A 14,522-nucleotide genomic window follows, 5' to 3' on the forward strand; every position below is an offset into this window, starting at 1 on the left:
ACAGATAGATCTTGACCTGATTAACACTTTTAACCCATGTCAGATTTGCTCTAAATGCTTTTGTTTTTGAGTTATAAGCCAAAAACTGCATTTTACCCCTATGTTCTATTTTTAGCCATGGTAGCCATCTTGGTTGGTTGGTTGGGTCACGCCACACATTTTTTAAACTAGATACCCCAAAGATGATTGTGGCCAAGCTTGGATTAATTTGGCCCAGTAGTTTCAGAGGAGAAGATTTTTGTAAAAGATTTCTAAGATTTACGAAAAACGGTTAAAAATTGACTATAAAGGTCAATAACTCCTAAAGGGGTCAACTGACCATTTTGGTCATGTTGACTTATTTGTAAATCTAACTTTGCTGAACATTATTGCTGTTTACAGTTTATCTCTATCTATAATAATATTCAAGATAATAACCAAAAACAGCAAAAAATCCCTAAAATTACCAATTCAGGGGCAGCAACCCAACAACGGGTTGTCGGATTCATCTGAAAATTTGAGGGCAGAAAGATCTTGACCTGATAAACAATTTTACCCCAGTCAGATTTGCTCTAAATGCTTTTGTTTTTGAGTTATAAGCCAAAAACTGCATTTTACCCCTATGTTCTATTTTTAGCCATGGCGGCCATCTTGGTTGGTTGGCCGGGTCACGCCACACATTTTTTAAACTAGATACCCCAATGATGATTGTGGCCAAGTTTGGTTTAATTTGGCCTAGTAGTTTCAGAGGAGAAGATTTTTGTAAAAGTTAACGACGACGGACGACGACGACGACGACGACGACGACGGACGACGGACGACGGACGCCAAGTGATGGGAAAAGCTCACTTGGCCCTTCGGGCCAGGTGAGCTAAAAAGGTAAATAACAAGAATACATATTATACCCTAACATAGTACATATATAATAAAATTTAGAAAACCCGTTCAAAATGTTGGTCTGGATTGTGTGCTGCTGGTTTACCGGGTGCATTTGGAGCAGGCTGGCGGGTACCTGGTCTTCTTGGTGCTAAATATTCAAACATTGAAGTTGTGTGTTTTGATAAGGTAGTGCTCAAATCAATTGGCATTGGGTCAGTCCAGAAAAAGTCATGGTTCAGTGCAGTATCAGCATCTATTCTTTTTGCTGGGTCTATTGTCAGCAGTCTGTCAAGCATCTCCAAAGCATACTGGTCTTTAACATAATAATTCAATCTGTCTTTAACTTTCCTCCTCTGGCCAGATATCAGATCTATTTTCCCCCAGAGAGGGAGTTTTTCAACGTTTGGCCACACCTCCTTTGTGATTGATCCACAAAGTTGACTGATTAGTTGTAACTGATGCTGTTCTGTTCTGCCTTGCATGATTGGAGTACGGGTCCACATCTCTGCCATGATGCATCCAACTCCCCACGTATCAATTCCTGGACCATAATCACGTTCTCCCAATAATAGTTCTGGTGGTCTATACCATAATGTGACAACACGATTAGTATATCTATTTGGATTCCCTTTATTACTTAAACTGAAAGATCGAGCAAGTCCAAAGTCAGCTAACTTTAGTACACCATTTTTGGTTATTAGAATATTGGCAGCTTTCATGTCTCGATGAAGAATTTTATTACTGTGCAAGAAATAAAGTCCATTCAGCAACTGTTGAACAATTTTTTTAATTTCGCCTAAATTAAATTTGACATTTGTGTTTGAGAGTAATCCAGCCAGATCGTGTTCACAAAAGTCTGAGATCATATAGAATGTACTTTTATATCTGTTGTATGGGGTCGCTGAAAAGAGAGAAATATAGAATGTACTTTTATATCTGTTGTATGGGGTCCCTGAAAAGAGAGAAATATAGAATGTACTTTTATATCTGTTGTATGGGGTCGCTGAAAAGAGAGAAATATAGAATGTACTTTTATATCTGTTGTATGGGGTCGCTGAAAAGAGAGAAATATAGAATGTACTTTTATATCTGTTGTATGGGGTCGCTGAAAACAAAAAAGTCTTCCATTTAGGATTTTTTGTCTATTCTAAATACTCATAAATGTATTACAAATTCAATAATGAGAATTAATGTCACTTTATATATTTAATTTCACTAATTCGAATGAAGAGACTAGATATAAAACCAAACAATATAAGTTATAAACTTCAACATAATGAGACTTTTTTTATGTTTCAGTTAAAATATTTATACAAAACTTCATTTATTGAATGATTATTGAGTACAAGTTCTTTTTAGATTTGTTTGGATGCCAAAATTTGTTTGAAATCACAACCAATACATACAATATAAAACATCTATCAAAAAAGTATTTCTTGTTGTTTTTCTTTGTTAGTATGATTCCTATGACAAACAGTAAATTAATACTGTCACTGGACTACTCTAAGGGAAGGACCATTTAATTTCAAGCAGGAGTTTTTTTTATAAAAAATATTCTGAATCCAAATTTTCCCCATACATATACCGGTAGTATTAAATATTGAAAAAAATAATTTGAATGATAGCTTTGCAAAACCAAATAAAACTCATTTCACTTTGCATGAGAACAAAAATCTGACTCAGACAAAGAAAATATAACCCCAAAGGCCCAAACCCTGGAAGTTAAATGGTTGCTCCCTAAGAGAATAGTCGGGTCTAGTTACATAAAATGTTTTGTTCTAAAGATCTAAGACTATCTTAAACAAGTATTTCACTTCTTTTAGTTTACCTTTTGATCTACAAATCTCTACTAGATTCAACACATTGTCATGTTTAAGCAACTGCAATATCTTGATCTCCCTCAAAGCCGTAATTGGAAACTATAAAAGAAATTTCAAATTTGAATATGCATATAAATAAATCAAGCCATAAGACGAAGTGTATGTACAGTATATCCATTAAGTTAGCTAAACTGGAAAAAAGTAGACAATTACAAAATGTAACTGTTAACTGACAGAGGTCAATAGTTCAGTATACTTGAGAAAAGTTTGTCTGAGTGATAAAAATAAATACAAATGAAAATAATAAAGTAAAAATATTGATGTAGATGAAGTTGAAGAGGAATTAATGTGAGAGTGATCTTCTTCATTTAAATGGCAACCTTCTAAAGAGCACCTGCATGTTTAATTAAGAGGTCAAGGTCAAACCACAATGATATTTTAAAACACAAACCTATACATACTTGAAGACTCTTTTAGTCAATACAATTTTGGGGTATAACATATAGTAAAAGGAAGACTTTAACTTGTGGAGTAATACAGCAAATATGACAGTTTTAAAAAGTATGTTATATATATACCATGCAATTATAAATGTGATATGAAACTAAATGTAAATTTTTCCTCCTTTCAATTAGACTTTAGAAGCTTCAAAGCATTTCAAGCAAACCTTATACATCCTATTTAACTACTTCTATAAAGATTACAACCATTACAGGTAGGTTACCTGTAAAACTCCCAGAACTTAAATGAGTTTGTTTTGTTTTGATATTATAAATATACAGTAATCTGGTAACAGGAGATAGGGCTAAAGAAGTTTTATTGATTCATGTTATTTCTTTATTTTATTCCATGCAGGGTACACAATCATCATCAAATCTTAATTTCAAACGATTCATATTGAATTAACATTATAAATCATACATTTACAGAAAATGAAATGTACTGTATCTACATGTAAAAGCTATATTCAAAACTTTTTTTTTTAACAAATGTAAGCAGTAAGTAAATTACAATTTAACAACCATTTATTTCAAATTAGTAATTCATTCATCTTACATACCCCTTCCTTTTCATTTTCCATGAGTATCTTTTTCATAGCAACAAGTCTCTTTGTGTTCCTATCTCTGGCTTTGAACACTTCCCTGAAATAATGATAAGTTCAATAAAGTTATAATTTTTTTTTGGATTTAATACATTTTCTGACAGCTGGCTGAAAGGTTTTTGTCTGTGAACTCATAGACATAATTCTTTCACAAGACCATGATGACATCAACATCTTTTTCATGATTTGCTCCTTTAAATTGGAATTTAGAATTAAATGTTAAGGAATACATTTGTAACTGGTTTGATTAACTCACGATAGGAATCAAATCTGAAGGATCCTTTACAGTTGTGTACAATTATTGCGACTTATTCTGCATGTCCCATAACTCCACCCCTTTACTTTCTTTTGTGTCCCTTCCAAAAAAATATTTTGTCTTCTCTACCTTACTATTTGAACCATAGGTGTAATACCCATAGATGAAGCTCAACCCTGACTTCAAAGGTTCTATGTGAGTTGTAATGGCTTTCACACTTATCTGATAATGACATGAACCAGTTGGTCATTGAGATGCAGATTGACAATCATGACAATAGAAAACTGAAAATTTAAAGTTACTTAGCAATTCAACATGCTAAAAATCAGAAAGAAACAAAATCAAAATATATATTTTATATTGACTTGATTATAAAAAATAATATTTGTTTAGATAAAACAATATTACAAATTATTCTCGAAAAGAAACTAATAAATGTGAATATTTTTCTTTTTTTAGGCAAAACTTCTGTTTTGATCCTGTTTAAATTTTATATCAATTTAATAATAAAATTGAGAATGGAAATGGGGAATGTGTCAAAGAGACAACAACCCGACCAAATAAAAAACAACAGCAGAGGGTCACCAACAGGTCTTCAATGTAGCGAGATATTCCCGCACCCGGAGGCGTCCTTCAGCTGGCCCCTAAACAAATATATACTAGTCCAGTGATAATGAACGCCATACTAATTTCCAAATTGTACACAAGAAACTAAAATTAAAATAATACAAGACTAACAAAGGCCAGAGGCTCCTGACTTGGGACAGGCGCAAAAATGCGGCGGGGTTAAACATGTTTGTGAGATCTCAACCCTCCCCCTATACCTTTAACCAATGTAGAAAAGTAAACGCATAACAATACGCACATTAAAATTCAGTTCAAGAGAAGTCCGAGTCTGATGTCAGAAGATGTAACCAAAGAAAATAAACAAAATGACAATAATACATAAATAACAACAGACTACTAGCAGTTAACTGACATGCCAGCTCCAGACTTCAATTAAACTGACTGAAAGATTATGATTTCATCATATGAACCTCAGGCACAATCCTTCCCGTTAGGGGTTTAGTATCATACCATCATAACATATATGAGAAGAACATAACCTGTGTCATGCCAACAACTGTTTTTAGAATAAATGTGTTTAGTTCCGATGCAAAGACCTTATCAGTGACTCAATATTAACGCCAAAATATGCAATCTTTAATGACTTGACAACAGTATCATAATTATATCCCTTCTTAATAAGTCTATTCAAAGGTTTTGTAAGTTTCTGAGGTGAATACTGACACCTTTGTGCTTTATAAAGAATATTTCCATAAAAAATTGGATGTGAAATACCTGAACGTATTAGAAGTCTGCATGTTGAGCTATATTTACGAATGATGTCTTTATACCGATGATAAAATTTAGTAAATGTTTTGACTAGTTTGTGATATCGAAAACCCTGGTGTAATAATTTTTCAGTAATACATAAATTTCTCTCGTTAAAATCTAAAACATTGTTACATACACGAGCGAATCGTACAAGTTGAGATATATAAACACTGTAAGATGGTGACAAGGGAACGTCACCATCTAAAAACTGATAATTAACGATAGGAAATGAAAAATCATCCCTTTTATCATAAATTTTAGTATTCAGCTTTCCATTAGTGATATAGATATCAAGATCGAGAAAAGGGCAGTGGTCATTGTTAGTATTAGCTTTATTTAAAGTAAGTTCAACAGGATAACTCTATCTTATAATAAACAACGCTTACTATTATTTATAAACAAGTTTATTGAAAATATATGTGTTAGAAAACATTAAACAAGTTGAAAATATGTATGCTCCAAAATTTATTTTCCATGCCTTGTATGTTTTGTTATTTCACTAAACTTAAAACTTTTACAGTAATTATAAATACATATTTCATAAACCACTTGAATGAAATTATTATAATTTTTGTAATTAGCCATAAAATATATAAAATTCATCTATGATTTAGTAACTAACTTTTCTGAAATATATAAAAAATGATTTAAAAAAGATAATTTCTCTTTTAAAACTAGAAAAACTGAAAAAATAATGTACTTTCTTATTATTTTTTTCCCAAATTCGACGCAGTTCGACACCTTACTGAAACATATCAAAGAAAAGGTGTATTTCAGAAGCTCAAAAAGATGCTATTCCCATTTTCAGGAACTAACAGAAACACAGTTTTTATGAAATATAAAGACACAAGCCTAAAAAATACATTTTTGAATTTAGTTCAATAGTTCCCTCGTAAAATGCGCAATTTTTGATCGATTTCATCCATTTTTTGACCACTCTGTTTGTCTGTCCAGTGCGCTAAAAATAGACATATATTAACAACAGAAGGGACATAACTCGAGAAGACATTTAAGAAAATCTATTATGCTGTAATGGTCAATGAGATCAACAGATAAGAGATATGGCTAGAGTTACTTGATTGAGTACAACACACATATAACATCAAAGGCAGTCAATTTGGTCATGGTTCTTTGTATCTAACAATAGAGAACAGTGGGGAACTTTTGGCGAGCTTTATCTATGGGTATTACATCTATGTTTGAACAAAGAAGAAAACCATTTGCTTACTAATAATGCTAAACCAAAGGGAGACAATCCAATTTTAAATATTATGGAAAGCCAAAAATAACAAAAATATTTTTTTCTCTTAAAGTTCCTGTATCTTTAATCATGTTAATATGTCCTTAATCATTTGTTAATCGAAAAGTTTGATACCATTTTTTGTATCTTTAGGTATTTTTTTCTAATTAAAAGAAGAAACATAAAATTTATTACCTCTGCAATAAAATTGTTTGTTAATCTTAAACCACTATATACTGCACAGACAATATGCATAAGATGTGTCTAAACTGCATTTTAATAGACTAAACATGTGGCCTTTTTTATGACAAGACTTTTAACCAAGCTTTTGAAATTTTTATCTATTTCTATAATAACATTTTTTGAACTTTTCTTTTTTTCAGTTTTTTAAAGGGGTACTAGCTGTCAAATTTTCAACTTCATTGACAGTGACCAACACAAATTCATGTTCAGCAATTTGGCTCAAATTCTTGTATTTGATTTACAACAACGTCAATGTAAAACATTTATCCAAATTATAAGATTCTAAAATAACCCATTTACAGGGCATGGGCTCATAAAATTTAGCTTTGTTTCCTGTGTATCTTAGTCTAGACGCCATCTTATCAAATTAATTAACTATTGAGTTTTAATTAGATGGCGTCTAGACTAAAATACACAGAAACAAAGCTACGAATTATCGAGCCCATGCTCTGTAAATTGTTTATTATAGACTTTTGTTAATTTGGATAAATGTTTGACATTGTAATAAAATCAAATATGAGAATTTGAGTCAAATTGGTGAACATAAATTTGACAGCTAGTGCTCGTTCAATAAAAAACAAAAACAAATTTTGATTATTTATAATCTATTTCATTAATTTCTAGCTAATATTGACTTGTCATTTCTTTTGTTTTAGTCATCTGGAATTTCTTTCTTAGATGTCCATCAATAAATCATCATTTTCTTACTTTCTTGATCGTTAATACGTGAAAAACCTGATATGTTTGCAGAAATAAGATAGAAAATGTAAACAATTGAGTATTCAGTGGATACATGTACATTAAAATAAAATTTGAGGCAATTTTTATTTAAAAAGGCAGAAATATATAGGATCAAAGACTTTGGTGGGCAGATTAACTCACTCATTTCCATGTTTTTTAAACCAATTTTTGATGAGAAAAAAAATTATTGACCTGTAATGAATTGAATTGTCTTGATTGACATAGATAATAGAAATCTGACAACAATGGGTAGTTAAACTTTGTGACTGAGTGGACCATATAATGGAATTTGCTAAATTTATCAACTTCTGTACAGTGGTAGTGACGAATTCAGGTCCCTTCGTGCCCATTCAAGTTCGCACCCACTCATGTTCGCCCCCTTTCACGTTTGCACCCTACATGTTCGCACTCAAAGTCCGTTCACATCATACATGTTCGCGCCCAATTTAAATTAGTTTTGTGTTTAATAACTTTGTAATCAATTTTTGGCAAGTGTATTCTTACAAGTATTTTTTGTTGTCATTGTCTTAAAATAAAGTGAGTCGACAACATTTTTTATGTTGAAAAAATCTTAATCATGTCAAGGATAGTGTATTGTTAAAAAAAATAATAATCCTTTCTACTGTAAATAAAGTGAGAATCTGTCAACGTTTTATTTTGTGTTAAATAACTCTTAATCATGTGATAGTGTATTGTTAAAAAAAATAATAATCCTTTCTACTGTAAATAAAGTGAGAATCTGTCAACGTTTTATTTTGTGTTAAATAACTCTTAATCATGTTTTGGTTAGTGTATTGCTATAACTTTGTTTCATTGACTTGTTTCAAAATAAATTGAGATTCTGACTACGTTTTTTTTTGTGTGTTGAATAAATTTTATCATAATTTGGTTATATGCTATATTTTATTGTTTCATTGTTTCAGATCAAAGGGACCAGGCTGTTAAAAACAATTATCTTTTGTGTTTTTCATTTAAAATCTTCAATGTTTTACTCATACCAAGCTAAATACATTCAGTATTTACACCAAAGCAATTTAAAACAACAATCGTTATTTCCAATTATTCAACTGGAATTTGATTGAATTAAATTGGGCGCGAACGTGTAGAGTGCAAACGAACCTATATATGTATATTAAGAGTTCATCAATTCTTCTATTTTCTTATATCTTCTTAGTACAGCTCTACTCTATTTTTCTGGTTCATTAGTCAGTCAGTCATGTGTCATATTATCTTGTCTACTATTGGTCACAGTCATTGAGTTCATAGTTTCGCCACTCTTTTTTATATACTTTGAGAGAAAGCTTTAGATATAGCAGCCATATTTAAAATAGTTATATAGTTTAATATTCTGGACACTTATTCCATATTAATGTAATCAGGTCAGTTAAATATTTCTATGTCTTTAATATTTGCACAGTATTCCATTAGTTTGAATCTGAGAGAAAATGTATTTTGAATAAGTCAGAATGATTGTGCATGAATGATAGATATTTCATTTTAAAGAGGTATTTTCATGAACTCAGAGAAATAATATATCATAGATATATTAATGATACATATATTGGTACAGTTATTTTATTATTATAAAAGGTCTAAAGCAATGTCTATTGAACATTTTACTTATTGTTTATAAATGATATGCTGATATAGTTAGTTCATTAGACTTATGTAGGTTATATTTGTATTTTAACAGGACCAGAATATCTTCATATATATATATTGATCTGGTGATGTTTCCAAATTGGAGATAGACCTTTGTACCATATACATGGTAAGATCAGTGTTACATGTATTTTTAGTTTACTGTATTGTCTCTGTTTGTCTATTTAATTTTAGTTCAGTATATTTATTGTTTGTGTCTTGTGAATAGTATTACCTGTATGTCAATTATTACATGTAAACATTATAGTAAGAAATAGTTCATTCATAAATCTATGAATGAGTAGCGTAATATAATTGGACATAATGTAGTAATTATACCCGACTTGGTTTATAATTGAGTTTGATTGAAATCATATATTTATAATATATACACTTAAATAGTATTGGTTGTATTCTTGCAGAAAAGAGCTAGTTTGTCGTATTTTATACATGTACTTTCCGTTTTGGCACTGGCTACGGTTACATGGAAATGTAACAATAATAAAAATATTATTGTTACATTGGAGACTAAATGCCGGAATGCATTGTTGGGTGAGGACCTCATTAATTACGAATGTAACAATAACTATTGAGGCTACGGTTACATAGCGTTATTGTTACATGAAAAACAGCAATGTACGATGGGACTTGTAATATGTACTAAATAATAAAAGTTTAAGACATTTATTTTATATTTACAATACATACAATGTCTTTATTTTTTTTTTATTTACAATGACAGTTTATAAATATCCAGTAAGTGGTTTTTGGAGCATGTTTAAGTCCAACACATCATTTTGACGAATCCACTCCAAGCAGCCATCACACACCAGTAATAAGGGGGCAGGACCTTTTTCGGGATGCGGGATCGGGTGTTTTTTTAAGCTCGGGATTTCGAGATTGATCTTTCGGGATGTCGGGATTTTTTTTTTTAATTCGGGACCTCGGGACTTCATGTTTTTAAGCCCGGGATTTCTACCCTCCGCTGTGAACGTCTGTATCGCATACCGTGCAATTCAATTCTGCGATATTCCTTTTAGAAGATAAGGAAATCTTTAATGTTACAAATGGAAGTTTTTAACGACCTTGACTGGCTATACAGCCTTTGCACGGTCGGTCTTTAATGTTTGCCATGCTTTTGGTGAGAAATACTATTTTACTCTCGCAATGTTGATATTCTCATCCGATCTTTTGGTTGAAAGCATGTGGTGTAGTTTCATGTTGTCTTTCAATATGATTGCATTGCCGTCCATTACGGATGTTAGGTTTACCTCAGATTTCAGTATCCAACTTAGCAGTTAACAAACTTTGCTTCAGTTGATGTATCATTTTTTAAGAGTTGCTTTTGTATAGAGCTATATAGCTATAGAGCTGTATGAAATTTGTGTCTTGATATTGTTTCATTTTCGTTTCAAACGCATCCCAAGTTTTTCATCCAAAACTAAATTGATAAAATAAATCTCTTCATCCATTGTTCAAAGTATATAATGACAGTAATAAGAGAAGGTGTGCAGTTAAATACTTCAAAAAGTGAACACGTTATCAGCCCCAGTTCTCAACAACAAACTATATTTTTCGCATTAATTTTGACACTACTAATCTGAGGTATTTTTATTACCTTTAAGATTAATATGTAAAACTACATAAACACCATTTGTATAATAATAATACTTATTAATTATCATTATTACAAGTATTAATTAGTACATATGAAAGAATTAAGCAACACAACTTTTAAAAGAAGATTTAAATTTAATAAATTTAGCGTACATTGCTGTTTTTCATGTAACAATAACACAATGTAACCGTAGCCTCAATAATTATTGTTACATTCGTAATTAATCGGTTCCTTGCCCAACTTTGCATTCCGGCAATTAGTCTCCGATGTAACAATAATATTTTTATTATTGTTACATTTCCATGTAACCGTAGCCAGTGCCTATGATTTAGAGTTATATCCCTTTGTACACTGTACTGTCTATGTATTTACGTATTGTTATTTGTGTACTTTCAGGGTTAATTTATTTATGTCATATGAATAAAACATCTTAAACTTGATAAATCCTTTTATTCTGTCCAAGAACCCTGTTACATATATTTTTGATTAAAATTTCCCAGATGATCAGGTATGTCTAAACTCTTACTCAGGGTTTATTTTAAAGTGTCAACATGGACAATTTAGCCAAAGGGTCCAGACAAATTATTCTATATGTATTTACTATTTGCTGCATTTTTTGCATGCACAAATTTTGGGGATAGTTTTTGTGTTATTACTATTAGATTCATAGACAAATTTGAGGGTACATGTTTATACCCGAAAGTTCCCTGTCCAATTTTGCACAACTTTTCATATTTGCTAGAGTCCTGACAGAAAGGATAATGAATATTGTGATCTTCCCTTTGCATTTTTGTTGATAAACTAGCCTTGCTTGGTATGACCTATCCCATCACGAGATTTGTTTCTTTACAGAAGCATTTGAGATACAGTCATAAACCAATAACAGAGGAATCTCAAAGAAAAAATATACTACAACGTACATGATGTAAATCCAGGAACATATATATTGATATACTGTTCCCAGGTAAAACCAAATGATCATAAATGTCTTTTTATTTGAATAAAAATACTAAATTTGAAAAAAAAGAAGATAAAGTCCATGCTATTTAAAATTATAAACTTTTTGTCGGGAGGGTCTAAAACGCGGAAGTGGAAAACGCGGAAGTGAAAAATGGGTGTATTATAACTAATATCTCTGGAACCGCTAAAGCTAGATTGAAAAATAAAACTGATTTTGAAAGCTAGTATAATAGACTATCAGATGAAATTAAAACATAATATATTCATATATGTTTTTTTTACCGAAAAGTTGACCGGAAGTCTTTCTTAGCGTGACTCTGGCAACACATTTTTGAACATTAAAACTTAATTTCCTGAAAAAGCATATAACCCTGTCAAAATCTGTAAATTGATCCTTAAAGAAAATTTAGTGAAAAATAATATGATATAAAGGAATATATAGGAATACTAATGACATAGACATGATTTCCTAGGAAAATTAGTCTGGAGACAAATTTTATTTAACAGATTGATACACAACTTTTTCGTTTTGTCTTTAGCAATGTTAATTTAAAACATATTACATTCATATTCACCTTTCAAAATTAAGGGCATAGACATTTATATATATATGGATTGGTCATTTTTCGAGTGTCGTGATAAATTTCTGGGTCATTGTATAATGAACCTGAGACTACTATAACTGTTATATTAGTCTCAAAGTGAATTACTAATCAAAATAATGATAATAACAAGGATTTATACAGGGAGTTTTCCTATAGATATATAGATAACCATCATTTTTTTATTTAGAGAAGGTTACTCAATAGGATTCCGGGTGCTTGAGTTTTCGCTGTATTAAAGATCCATTGGTGGACTTCGTCTGTAGTCTGCTCTTTGGTCGGGTTGTTGTCTCTTTGACATATTCCCCATTTCCATTCTCTATTTTATTGTCTAGTTTTCATTTTGTCAGCTGCCAAAAGAGGATGTGTATAAATTTGAAAAATAAACATACTAGTAAGATGGTCGATGGTCACGGTAACCTCACAAAGCAATGAGAGGAATGTACAACTTGATGGGAACAGACTTGCATTGCAATTATTCCAAGTTTATGTGTTACCAATACTCATTTATGGCTTAGAAATACTACTACCAAATTCTGACACAAATGCAAACAATAGAAGTATTCTCATGATGATCGAAAAGCATAAAAAAAATATATCTTTTCCCAAAAACTCATGGTCGGTTATATACTACCAGGTACGATTCCAGTAATCAGTAAAATCCATAAATTAGCTTTAGGAACTTTTGCTAACATTTCAAGACAAGAGAACTCTGTAGAAAGGCAAGTTGCATAAATACAAATCTTTATTTCAACAGGTCGTAAAAGTCAGTTGGTTCACAAAAATCTGATTTTTATTAGTTAAGGGGGTATGGGTGTCTTAAATAAAAATGATAGAATTTGTTCATACTTTGCCAAAACGTAGTATATATTGATATATGTTCAAAAATATAATAAAAATAATAGGTCATCGTGCATTTTCTCAAGCTACAGGTTGTGACAAAATGGCACTATTGTATGGATTATACAGAAAAATACACCATTTTGTTATTGGAAACTAAACAAAATGATAGAATTGTAAAATAAATTATAAAAGATAACTTTTATACAAAGCTTTGAGAATATCAAAAGAAATGATAGGGTCACCGTACAAAACAAAAAAGGAAAATTCCATGTACATTTCTTTAGAAAATGCACTGTTAGAGTTACCTCCCCTTAAATGCCAATTTAAAAAAAATAATCAACCAAAATAATATACACTTGTGTAACAGTAAATTTGGTCCGGTAGTAAAATTTGTCCTCTAGACTTTTTTTCCTAGTTAATCAAGTCCTTGTCCATGATTTTACTAGGAATATAAGTTATAGGACAAATGTTCCTAGGAAATTAAGTCCATAGCTAGTAAATTATGTGTGGCACTTGTTTTCCTAGGAAAAATTGTCCCAAGACTTGTTTTTCTTATAGTTTTATTATATCATAAAATATATATAAAATAGATGAAAAAAATGTTAGATAAGATTGGAAAATTTTCTTATTTTTTTTTCAATTAAAATGGAGGACATTTCCTTTATAACCTAATTAAAACATGAATATTGAGTTCCCATTGCTTATAACATTTTCCTTTTATAATAAAAGACATGGACATGTTTACCTAGGAATACTAATGACATAGACATGATTTCCTAGGAAAATTAGTCTGGAGACAAATTTTATTTAACAGATTGATACACAACTTTTTCATTTTGTCTTTAGCAATATTAATTTAAAACATATTACATTCATATTCACCTTTTAAAATTAAGGGCATAGACATTTTAACTTCGGACTATTAATGACATGGACATGATTTCCTAGGAAAATTAGTCAGAATGACATGAATTTTATCAAAAATATAACTATGCAACTCTTAAACATTACTAAAACACAACATTTAAATTTCCATGGTTTAAATGTAGTTGAATTTATTATATGATTTTAAAGGACATGATTACCTAGGAAAATTAGTCTGGGGACATATATTACTAACATCGGACTAAATATACTAGTAAATTCTGTTACCATGGACTTTTATACTAGTAATGTTTGTCCGCCCAGATATATTTTACCAGGACGAATTTATCACTTACA

The 14,522-nt window shown here is 30.8% G+C and overlaps 1 protein-coding gene across 1 annotated transcript; it reads right to left on the minus strand.

Annotated features, from left to right (window-relative positions):
• Positions 1-846: 846 nt before the first annotated feature.
• LOC143064573 (cyclin-dependent kinase 9-like) lies at positions 847-11,728 on the minus strand. The gene is made up of 4 exons (XM_076237486.1): positions 11,593-11,728; positions 3,739-3,820; positions 2,687-2,777; positions 847-1,759 (listed from the first exon to the last, which is right to left on the minus strand). The coding sequence occupies exons 1-4, from the start codon at positions 11,682-11,684 to the stop codon at positions 912-914; spliced, it is 1,113 nt and encodes a 370-aa protein (XP_076093601.1). The 5' UTR covers positions 11,685-11,728; the 3' UTR covers positions 847-911.
• Positions 11,729-14,522: the final 2,794 nt, after the last annotated feature.

This window comes from Mytilus galloprovincialis, chromosome 2 (genome assembly GCF_965363235.1).
Source record: "Mytilus galloprovincialis chromosome 2, xbMytGall1.hap1.1, whole genome shotgun sequence".
Classification (NCBI taxonomy): Eukaryota; Metazoa; Mollusca; class Bivalvia; order Mytilida; family Mytilidae; genus Mytilus; species Mytilus galloprovincialis.

Excerpts from the sequence above, each read along its gene's own strand:
- LOC143064573 (XM_076237486.1), bottom strand. The coding sequence starts at position 11,684 with ATGCAAAGGGAAGATCACAATATTCATTATCCTTTCTGTCAGGACTCT. Across the intron at positions 3,821-11,592 it reads ATTGGACAGGGAACTTTCGG|GGAAGTGTTCAAAGCCAGAG; the intron begins GTATAAACATGT and ends TCATTATTTCAG. Across the intron at positions 1,760-2,686 it reads AGAGATTTGTAGATCAAAAG|CGACCCCATACAACAGATAT; the intron begins GTAAACTAAAAG and ends CTCTCTTTTCAG.